Source organism: Cryptomeria japonica, chromosome 3, assembly GCF_030272615.1.
Source record: "Cryptomeria japonica chromosome 3, Sugi_1.0, whole genome shotgun sequence".
NCBI classification, from domain to species: Eukaryota; Viridiplantae; Streptophyta; class Pinopsida; order Cupressales; family Cupressaceae; genus Cryptomeria; species Cryptomeria japonica.
This window is the reverse complement of record NC_081407.1, coordinates 286,420,970-286,433,227: the sequence shown is the minus strand read 5'-3', so window position 1 is coordinate 286,433,227 and position 12,258 is coordinate 286,420,970. Positions and strand designations below refer to the sequence as shown.

Sequence of the window (12,258 nt, the reverse complement as noted above, 5' to 3'; positions counted from 1 at the left end):
GCAAGAAATAAAATAAACATATTCAAAAACAAAAACTAAATAATGAAAAAAAATTCAAGTTTCATGTTTGAAAATTTGTGAAACAAAAAAAGTTGGAAAAAAATGTTTAAAAACCTACCTCTTGCAGCCAATGGAAGCTTGAAAATGTATGGAAATGATGCTGCAACACTTGTTGAAGCTTCTAAAATCAGTCTTCAACTCCTCCTCTTTGATCTTGGAAGCCAAATTTTCTTCAAACTTTCTTCAACCTGCTCTCATAAAAAATTTGTTTGCAACACAAATGAGGTGAAATGTGTCAATAAAGTGTTTTAGAAGTGTTTTTTAGGTTATGATTTTCACTTTTTAATAGGCGGAACTGAAAAAAAATTAAAATTTGGTTTGTTTTTTAGCTTTACGGGCCGCCCAGCCGCCGGGGTTCGCCTGGGTCCGCCCGGGTTCACCTGGGTTCGACCCCGGGTTCGACTGGGTTCGACCCAGGTCGAACCCAGGTCGAACCGGACCCGTACCACGGACCCGGTCGAACCCGGACCCGTACCAGGGCGTCCCAGGGGCGAACCCAGTAACTTAAAATTAATTTCATTGGACGATTTTATATTATTTCATACAAAATGGCAATGTGTAGACACGCATGCCATGATTCTCTAATGATTTAGTTGATTGCATTTGCTTGAGATTATTCCCTAGTTTATGGTAGAATCATTAACAGCCATATATGAAACCGTAATCTACTTCTACAGCTAACAAGGATGGAGAGATTGTTTTAATGAAAATTGTTAAATCCCTCAGCAATGTGGATATGTGCCTACTCCATTGGGCAATTAAGTCATGAACAGCAAAGAGGAAGGAGATATATCTAGCTAACCAGATTGCACTTAAATGACAATAAAATATTACATCATTTGTTATGGACATACTTAATAGCATATAACCAAAATTAGAATTACACATATGCAACAAAAGAATGACCATTACAAAAACTTTGCAATGCTTAGATGTTGAAACAAATACATCAAATCTTCATAACAATCACACTAGCAAATGTGAGAAGAGAAAATACAAAAATGTGACTATATTTCCCCGAATCATTAAAAACAGCCATGGAGACATACCACTATAGGCAGATATGGCTTACAATATCTTTCCTACGCTCCACAAAAAATATTCCTTCATTTGCGGCTCAGACTGCCTATGTTTGATGCCCTAGAACCAACTACAAGCATTTCCAAACTACAAAATTGGCTCAGCAACCAACCTTTGAATGATGAACAAACTCATATTTATATCATTTGATCTTTCATGCTCTAATCCATACGCAGAAATTCATTTCAAATTAGTATACTCCATTTATAGCAATCCGTGCAATCGATAACCACGAATTGATGAGAACCATAGGGAGCTAAAATTTCAACCACCGCATTGATGGTTGCATGGGTTGCCTTCTTTTTTCCATTGTTGGAAGTACATGTGAATTCACACATAAGTTTGAACAACTGTTTCTGAGCAAGAGAAACCCTTCTAGAGTAGTTGCAACGTCAAATCAAGTCAATAATGGTGACCTAGGTTGTGCAAGGAGGTAGGTGGCAATGAAAAATACAAAACATGAAAGATTTAGAGTTTCAACAATTTGGGATTGAGGATACCTCATGACCCATACCATTGTTGAGGAGTCAAGGACGACAAGGAATTTGTACATCAAAAGTATAAGTCCTAGCTCACAATGCCAATAAGATAACATAGTGAAATGTGTCGAAGATCAAGGTTTGAAGATATTTCATACCTAGTACCACATTAAAAGTATTCTTGCATCACCAACTCCAAAAAGGTGTATAGGAGAAAACATTGGAAGTCAAGATTCAAGGATATTGAGGAAAAGACACCCCTGTAAAGGTATGGTTGATAATTCAACGCCGAAGGAAATTCAAAGCAAGGAATTAGGTTTCAACGAAAGGCATGCTAGTAAGACAAAGTTCAAAACTCCAAAAAAGCAAGGGAAAAGGGCAAGGGTTGGAGAAAATGGATGCCAAAAAAGAAAACTTAAAAGTTCCAACAAGGAAAAGGAATGAAACCGGGAAATGGATGAAAGGTATATCAAGATGGGAAAGTCCAATATCCCAACAAGGGCAAAGGAACGAGGCAGAGTTTGGCTGAAAGACATACCAGGAAGAAAAACTTTGACATTCAATACACTCCTTACAAAATTGAACAACAAAACCTCCACACTTAAAATTTTTGAGACCTTAGCAACCTCCAACACATTGATAGGCACATGGGGGACAACAAACAACAACAATTAGGCAAAATTCATAAATGGATACCCATACAAGGATTTCACAAATCAATAATATGTGATGGTTAAAATAAGGCATATGTGCACAAAGGGGCTCAAGAAGAATCTAGCACCATAGGGTTGAGTCCCAACAGTGGCTTTGGTTGCAAACGTGTGCCTTTTACAAGCACGACAAGAATCCAATTATCTTCAAGAGCAAACAAAATAGGGGACCAATAAGAGAGTGGAACACACACTTCATAATGATCAAGCAAAGATCATGACTACACAAATACACACAACACAATATTTATAGGACAAAACACAACACAAAACAAGGAACAATATGTACAAGATAGAACAACTTGCAGCCAATGGCATGGCAGCTTAAGGAACTTGATGATATGGCTACAAATAGGACTTCCAAATAGGACAAACTACCGTAATTACTTACCTTTGTCAAATACAAACCTGCTAAATTAGCTAAACTCACTCAAGCCACAATTGTACTCACCACCCAACTGCAAAAATTGAAGTCTACCTGCATGCATCAACATGTAAACACCACATAAAAAGTGGAGACCCACCTCACTATCAACTTTGCTACTGCAAGGCAACCATAGTAATAGGTGCAAGATCTATTTCATTGTAGGTGGGATAAAAAAATTAAAACCAAGTTAAAAACATCAGAATGAAACACATGGAAGAAAGTAAACTATCCTAATTCATGGGTGTATGTTGTCATACCTACTAACCTCCTTATATGAATCAAGGCAAAAGGAAAACACCTCCCACTCATATGGCAAAGAAAAGTTCGCCTGATCAAATTGTTGATTTGCACAAAGAAGATCTCCCCACTACAAATCAAACTGAAAAACTTGAAGCTCTAGCACACTACCAAGGCAGGCTGCAACATACTGATCATCTTGTTCATATATGTGTTGCTGCTAAGTATCATTATCACTTGTATGCTAGAACTACATAAAATAGCTATGTTCAGGCACACAACGATCATCCACGGTAGTAGAAACTTAAACTTCAAAAAGGAAAACCTCATAATCAATAATATCTTCATCAATCCCTTGGATAACAAATGGTTAATATACACCACTTTCATATGGGTTGATGCACTCTTCAATATTTGAATCATAAGCATAATTCAAGCTACATTTCACGCTGTCAGCACAAAAAATTACACCATGAATGCCTCATGTTAAGAACCAAGTTCCTCGAATTGTCCCTCTATTTCAAACTCACTTTGACAATCTATTGTGTCATATGTACTACTAAAATCAAACCTATGGCACATTTCTTCTTCTTCAATAATTACTATAACACGATCTTCTTGTGACCCAATTCAAACACAATCTGCATGAGGTAGAGAACATGTCTTGCACCAAAGAAATGGGTTCTCATAGACATCCACGTGATCACCATCTTCAAAATCATCAAGAGCAAAGTCTTCACAATAAAAATCATTGACTATGGTATAATTGGTCTCAACAATTTTATCATCAATTGCAGCCACATCCAAGTCAACATTCTAGATAATCAGTTTAAAGAGTTGATTCATTCAATTGTTCACTTATGCACTAATCTTCCTCTTTGGCCACCTCACTTCCAAAAGCAACAATCATCTATCGGAGCTGAAGATTAGCTCTCATACCATGAGGGAGTTCAAGATTAGCTCATGATGGAGTCACTCATGCTCTGATACCATGTTGGAGTAAGCAACACAGATGCACACAGATCTACGATCTGCAACACCAAATAACCTACCAGGCTACCACACACACACAACAGAGAAGCAACACAGAAGATGCTAATCCACCAATCAAGAATATGATATGATACAAGATTACATAATAATATAATATGCTTGTATTATTCTTGATTGATTTATAATGCAGAGGTACCTTGCTTATATAGGTAGGGTGAGACATAGGATTAGACAAGATCATGATCAGAGTCTTAATCCTATGACTTGAGACAGCTAACAAAAACAAATATCAAATGACCTAGAACACAAGAAGTAAATGAGATAAGATAAAATCTCATCAAGACAACTAAGACTTCTAGAAAGATTCCTAAGACCTAAGTAAGCTTAACATGTGAATAGGTCCTACTAGGTGAACTAGTTAGGTAAAACACCTTATTCCCACCAACATCATTTACCTCATTCTCAAGCTGATTTGATGTTATACTCACCTCATATGTTGCATCCATCTAGTTGCTACTCACTGCAACCGTTTATTACTATCAATATTTGCATTTGACAATCATAATTTTAAAATATTATCATTCCTCACTCTTTCAATAGAATTAAGGCAAAGGTAACCCTGCTACAAATTTGTAATCTTGAAATCTTCCTACACTTAACTCAAATTAACTTCATATGACTCAAAATGCATGTAAATGGAAACAAGTGCCTTAGGTCTTAAAGCACTTGGAATTCTTGAAAGAGCATTTACAAACCTATGGTCGACATCTAAACTTAATCTCTATCTAGCAATCTAATATTTGCCAATTTTTGGACAAGAGCAACGAGGTCAACACTAAGCGCAAATTCATCTTGAAATGCAACCACAAGGTCGTTCCAAGAAGCAAATGAGCGCTTTAAAAAAAATTGTACCACTTATGTGCCTTTCCATATAAAGACCTAACAAAAAGTCTCATCCACGTGTCTTTGTCTTCAAACTGAAAATTTTCATATGTTCTGAACATTCCTCAACATGTGCATCCCCTACATGAATATCATAACCATCAAATCTAAGCATTTGGTTTAGACCTTGGAAGCTATGGTTTGTCTTTCATAATCAACCCAAGAGAGGTCTAGCTATTTGTAAATGGTGTCTAAGGGGACAATATGGGATGGAGTGCCTATTTTTTTATAGCAGCAAAATAAGCATTGACCTCCAATTCCTTGATCCATTCTTCACACTATTTTACCATTCTAACAAAATCGTCAATTTTTTGTTCATTTTTTTGTTTGGATGCTTGAAAATCTGAGCGTGGGTTTGCATAAGATGTAGGGCTACTTAAATAACATGAGTAAACATCAATAACATAGTCATGGGAGTCTAATTCAATGTACTTCCTAGGGGTAGAGACATATGAAGCATTTGAAGGAACACCCAAAGGAGAATTATATCCATACCAAATATTCATAATTGACCATACACCACCATGCCGGACAGAAAATTGAGGTATTACTGTTGGAAAAAAAAGAAGTGTACCTTTCATAGCCAACTATTGTAGACCTGATATGTGTTCTCCAAACACTAACAACAAAGAAAGTACAGCAGCAATAAATTGTTTTTCAAGACAACAAAGTCGCCACCTCTTTCAAAAGAGAACGTCCTTGAAGTACATCTAACCTACAAGGCAATAAAATACTTCTAAGTTAGCGCATGAATAGAGTCTTCAATTTCATTTCAACCCAATGAATTACATCCCCGGCGCCATTTGTTGGCATAAGTCGATGGGCTGCCAACTCACCCAAACTTGTTTCTTTCTATGACAATGTTGAGGGAGTCTTCAAGATAAGGACCAAGATATTAGATCCCCAACAATTGCACTATCATGTTGGCGTAAGTTGATGAGCTGCCAACTCACCCAAACTAGCAACTTCAATGACTGTGCTCCAAGGACCTTCAAAATAAAAACCAAAATATCATCTCCCCAACAATAGAGCCATTCTATCGAATCCTAAAACCGTTGCTTCACAGTCCTAGAACTCTTCTTACCCTCAAGGCCAAAGATTTGTATTCAAGAAGGTAAAACAAAAATTTATCAACAAACTATGGGTTAAAGATCAATTGACAAGAGTTGGTAGTCTCTCCTACACTATGAGCCCAACTTAGACTCAAGAGAGCATTCCTACAGGTGTCCTTAATATGTTTTTGAATCAATTAAAATATACCTTGATGATAGCAATAGCAACTATACCCAATGTATGTTTGACCCCTATAATTGTACTAGGTCAAATACTAACTAGCTACATAAAATATATCATACAGCCGAAAAAACACCTTGCACATCCACCAATAGATCACACTATTATTATTATCCCCTTGGATGATTTCATATTAATATTTCACACACAATGATAATGTGTAGACATGCATGCCATGATTCTCTAATGATTTAGTTGTGATTGAGTTTGCTTGAGACCGTTCCTTGCTTTACAGGTAATGAATCATGAAGATGTATGAAACCCTAATCTACTCCTACAACTAAGAAGGATAAAGAGATTGTTCTAATGATAATTGTTTGATCCCTTATCAATGTGGACCAGTGCCCAATGCCTACTCCATTAGGCAACTGAGTCATGAACAGCAAAGAGGAAGGAGATATATCTAGCAAAATATCAACAAAACTAGACTGCATTTATATGACAATCAAAGATTACCTCATTTGTAATGGACATTCTTAATAATCTATACCAAAATTGCAGTAAACCATATTCAACAAAGGAATGACCGTCACAAAAGCCTTGCAATGCATTAGATGCTGTCACACAAACATCAAACCTTCATTACAATCACACTAGCAAATGGGTGAGAGAAAACACTTAATTACAACTATATATTTCCCTGATTCATTGCATACAGCCATGGAGACATACCATTACAAGCAGATATGCTTTACAATATCCTTCCTAAACTTTACAAAATGTATTCCTTCATTTGCAGCTCATACTAGCAACGTTTAATGCCCTAAAACCAACTGCAAGCTTGTCAGACCAAAAAATTGGCTCAACAAGCAACCCTTTAAATGATTAACAAAATTGTATTATATCATTTGGTATTTTGTGCCCCAATCTATATGTGGAAACCCATTGCAGATCCGACAATTCAAATTAACCTACCACACTTGTGGCAATCCATGCGATTGATGACCAAGAGTCAGCATGAACCATCAAGAGCTGAAAACTCAACCATTGCATTAATGGTTGCATAGGTCACCTTCTTTTTTTCATAGCTAGAAGTACATGTGAATCCGCACCTTTAAGATGAACGATTGTTTTTGATCGAGAAAAATCCTTGTGGAGTGATTGTAACATCAAACCAAATCAATAATGGTGACCTGGGTCGTGCAGGGAGACAAAACATGAAAGTTTTAAAGTTTTAAGTGTCAAGGATACCTTGTGGCCCATACCATTGTCAAAGAGTGCGAGATTGGGAATCAGGAATGACAAGGAATTTATTCAATTAGGCATGCACATAAGATAAGTCCAAACTCAAGATCCCAATGAGATAATACAGTGAAAAGTGTCAAGGATTGGGATTCAAGGATACTTCATATCTTGTACCACATTAGAAGAATTCCCACTTCACCAACTCCAAAAAAGTGTATAGAAGAAAATGTCAGAAGTCGAGAATCAGAGATCCCAAGGAAAATCTACCCGAGTAAAGGGATGGCCAACACCAAAGGTAACTCAATGCAAGGATTGGAAAGTCATGTTCCAATGGAAGGCATGCTAGTAAGACAAAGTCCAAAAATCTAACAAAGGCAAGGGACAAAAGTCCAATACAAGACTGAGAATTAATTAAATACAATAAAATAACCCAAAGGACCAAATTCAAAAAGTCGTTTGCTAAGGTCAGTTTACAACTTTACACCACTAATAGTGGTGAACCTTAAGTATAGAAAGCATTTACATGTTTTCTATTTATAAATGAGACATTGTTGATCCTTTGTCCTTAATGGATGTTCTTAATGATCAAAGTGTTTGCTTTCAGTGCAAAGCAGATAAGAAGGCATGAGGACTTATTTTCATAACTCCTAAGAAATGTTAGAAATTAGCCTTTTCTATCAACTACTAGCTTCTACGTTGAAGCTAAAAGCTCTCTCTTGAACACGGATAACTCTTCTTAATGGATCTTTGCAACTTATAAGGATCAATTTCCAAATCTTCAGTCACAGATGCTCCTTATTGATATCTCATTCAGCAAATAACTTTGATGACAGAAAACTAGAGTGACAAAATGTAACCACTATTGTAAATACTGTTAACATGTATTTCAAAGATCCCAAAACATTTAATAAGGGAAAATCTGACAAAAAAGTTTTAAACATTAAATGAATAATTATAATGATAAATGTTATTGATCAAAAAAAATTATAATGATAAATGTTTAATAGCATAGAATTTGAAAGGGAAAAGAATCAAGAAAATTGGAAAAAACACCAAAAATGCAATTATTTAAGAAAATTTTAAAATTGTGATTTTTAACTAATAAGAAAATTTGCAACTAAACAGTGACTTTGATTTAACATTGGAATAGCTCGTAAACTGAACTTACAAGATTTTAAAAATTGCCATCACTCTATAGCTACTCTTCCATGTTTAAATTTTTAAACACTACTAACACAAAGGAATTAACTCACGATTCACTGCTTGGTGCTTCTCCAATGCAGACAGCTTGATCTGCAATTTTAACATGGAGCGCATCCTTATCTATGGTTGAATGCACTGCCACGCAAGGGATGCCCATTTCATGGGCTGTACGAATCACACGAACAGCAATCTCACCTCTGTTTGCAACCAGGATCTTCTGTCCCTCACATCTGCACACAAGTGCACCAGTGCGAGATTTCCTATTTCTGGTGAGAGAGTCGGCATTTCGGAAGAAGAAACTACTGCTATTATATGAAAAATTGTAACTTCCACTCCTTGGTCCTTTGGTTGAGCCCCTCAAATTACTGCTCCATCCAGAGATTTGGCATGATTTTGGCTTATTGCCTCTTGAAGTGACAACAGTTCTTGGAACCTGACAATATTTCAAAAGACAGTAATCAATTCTAAGCATACAGTGTTTTCATATATGTATTATATAAGAAGCACATTTGTTCACTTTGAAATGGTATCCAAGATAAAACCTGACAGCATTCCAACAAAACTAATCAACTCTGTGTAGGTATTTTCATATACTTTAGGCTAGTCACTTCTTTATTTGAAACAAGACCTAAGTAAAAAAGTTGCCAATGTTTCAAAAAACATAATCAACTCTATGCAAAAAGTGTTTTTCATGTACATAAAACTAGCCGTTTTTTTATTGAGAATGAAATTCAAGCTAGGCATCCTGACAAAATTCAACAAGAAGTAATGAACTCTTTGCAGGTAATGTTTCTGTATTCATTTAACTAGCCATTTGCATAATGATACAGACATCCAAGCTAGGTTCCTGACGGTATTCCAATAATATTAACCAACTCTATGTAGACAGTGTTTTAATGCACATAAAAATTATTCCTTTATTGGAAAAGGGAAAAAATATAGAAGCAGGACTCGCTGAGTGTTTGAGGAAACCATGAGTCAGACTCAAATTAACTGAACTGTCAAATCTCCCAAAGGTTGACTAAACGCGAGTAGACTTGCGAAACTAAATAAAACTCAGCTAGATTTGGGGACCATAAAAGCCTATGATAAACTTAAAGCACAAGCTTGTAACTCACTCTCCCAAAGGGTTGGCTAAACACGAGTAGACTTGGCAAGACTAAACTAAACCTGGCTAGATTGAGGGGACAAAAAGCCCACAATAAACTTAAGGCACAGGTTTATGACTCAATCAAAATGCTTGTCTTTTGTTGCTCAATTCATCTTGGCAGGTAAAGGCACTAACAGACGACTATTTTAGTAGCAATAAATCAGATATTTTAGCATTATTTGAATTTTCAGGAAGATTAGTCAATGTTAAGTTGAAATAAAAGCACTTTTTTTGCGAAATTCCTTACAATATATGATTTTTAAATTCCCAAGTGTGATACAATTCAGAGTTATTTAAATAAGACTCATGTTTACAAACAGATCTTACACTCTTAGTCTAGTCTGGATCCAGCCTAGACACTCATTGACCAATATTTTTAGTAATGAAAACCGTTCTAATTTTGAAAAAAAAACCATGGAAGTGTCATACCGAAACTGAGCATATGGTATTGGACAAAATTGAAGCCTCCATTCTATATCAGAGATTGCAGGTTGCCCTATAGACCTGCACATAATGTACCTTGTCATTGTCTACAGAACAAAAAATTACTGGAGCTAGCTATCCTACGGCTCAAACTTTCATGAATGTAAAAAGTCAAATTTTACTGTTAAAAAAAGACCACAAGAGCTAAGCATGTCTTACTGTTTATTTAAAATCATTTAAAAAGCCTACCAGAGCTTAGCATGTCCAACTCATAAAACTTTTAGTAAAAGTTCGGGAAAAAAATCACTAGAGATTAGGATATCCTATCGTTAAAACTTCTGGATTTAAAAAAAAAATTGTCTAAAGCTTTTAGGTTTTCAGAAAAAATGTCCTAAGCTTGATATCAACCCAGAAAAAAGCCTGTAGCTTGATATCAACCGATATAACAATGAAACTATAGCTTGATAAAAATCCAAATAGAAACTGTAGCCTGACATTAACTAAAAAATCAAGCTGCACTTGATATTAGCTTAAGAAATTCTAGTTGCATAGCAAAAACAGAAAGCAAACATCTATTATGCTTAAAATACCCCACTGCTAAAACTCATATTGACCAAAAAGAAAAATTTTGATAAAATGTTATTAACTTGATCTAAGCTTTGTACAATTCACGTAACCGCTGCAGCCATTCTGTGAGATTCAATTAAATGGCCCTTTCATTCACATCAAAGGCACGAGTAAATAAAATTAGCCTTCTGCCATATGCAGTGTAAATGAGCTCATTTTCTGAGATTTATGTGGCGGGGTAAATCTTTTTTATCATAAATATTCCTAGACAAAGTAGAATCATGAAGCAAGACAATGCCCTGTACCATTTGAAGCAAAAATGTACTCATCTTTAAATATTTCTGTGACATGGGTTTATTTTTTCAAATCAAATGGATCTCAAATCAAAGACAGAAGGAAAAAAGATACCTCCAGTTATTCCGATTGCAATGCACTCATTTTATGAAATTTTTGCAACATTCATTCATTTTCTTAGATTAGAAACTATTAGGCAGAGTAAAAGCGTAAGTATAAAGAGGCAGGTTCCATGATTTGAAGTACAAATACATTCATTTTCTGAGATTTCTCTGACATCCGTCATTTTTTCTTCATTTGAGAACAAAATCGCGCTTTTTCTGAATTTTTCTTCCTACACCGATCCTATTTTCGAAACAAAGAATTGATAAGCAGATCAAATGCATAAGCAAAATTAATACCTTCAAATGGTTGCCCTGCAGCCTGCAAGTCCCGGTACATCCAGAACTGGAGGGAGCGTGAGTATATAGGAATATGAAAATATTTAATCTATATAGAAAAACGCAAATATTGGGTGTAAAGTACATGAAAAAAAATCGATATTACCGAGGCCTAGATGATCGAATGCTCCGCCCCACTCACCCAGTTTGTATTTTCTTCATGTTATTTACTGGAAAATAAGTGTTTATATTTATTCATTATAATGTCTTCAATTTTGATGTGGACGGGATCTAGACATTAGATCCGGCCCAAGTTTGTTCCAAACATCTCGGAATGAATGTGGCACCGTTCATTTGGATTATCAATTTATTCGATGCTCTTTGGATTTTTATTATTATTTTAATTTATAACATGAAACTGGCACAAGTAGTTGAAAATCTAGACAATCCATTTATTGGAGTTAGTTGGACTTGGCCACCAAGATTATTACTACCAGCTTTTAAAAGCTTACATTTTCTTTGTTGGTGATGTTAATAACTCATTAAAGTTGTACATATTGTTTTTCCTATTTGGAAGGATTATCTTTTATGTAATATTGATTAATGTATTTAACAAGAGTTGTGCTACAGCTTGAGTCTTTGCTTTATGTAAATATAGGAAATTTTGTAAAAACAATTAGGAGATTTATTTTTCGTTAAAAAATTTGAGTAATGTATGAAAATAGTAGGGATAAATTTATTGATCTTTCTTGTTTAATTATGTAGATATTTTTGTGATTGATTTTAAAATCTATTAAGTTGTGATACAATTAGAGTCCCTGCCATTCACTAAGAA

At 35.3% G+C, this 12,258-nt stretch overlaps 1 protein-coding gene across 5 annotated transcripts in view; it reads right to left on the bottom strand.

Annotated features, from left to right (window-relative positions):
- The window catches only part of LOC131068520 (biotin carboxylase 1, chloroplastic), a 49,901-nt gene extending 38,163 nt beyond the window's left edge, over positions 1-11,738 (bottom strand). Inside the window, exons 1-4 of one of the 5 annotated variants that reach the window (XM_058003706.2) lie at positions 11,590-11,736; positions 11,445-11,490; positions 10,189-10,263; positions 8,660-9,042 (exon numbers count right to left, since the gene is read on the bottom strand). In XM_058003706.2, coding sequence (XP_057859689.1) covers positions 8,660-9,042; positions 10,189-10,230 — 425 coding nt within the window. In that variant the 5' untranslated portion in view covers positions 10,231-10,263; positions 11,445-11,490; positions 11,590-11,736. Of the gene's footprint in view, positions 1-8,659; positions 9,043-10,188; positions 10,264-11,157; positions 11,408-11,444 lie in introns of those variants that run through there. The other 4 variants (XM_058003705.2, XM_058003707.2, XM_058003703.2 and 1 more) reach the window with 4 other exon arrangements.
- Positions 11,739-12,258: the final 520 nt, after the last annotated feature.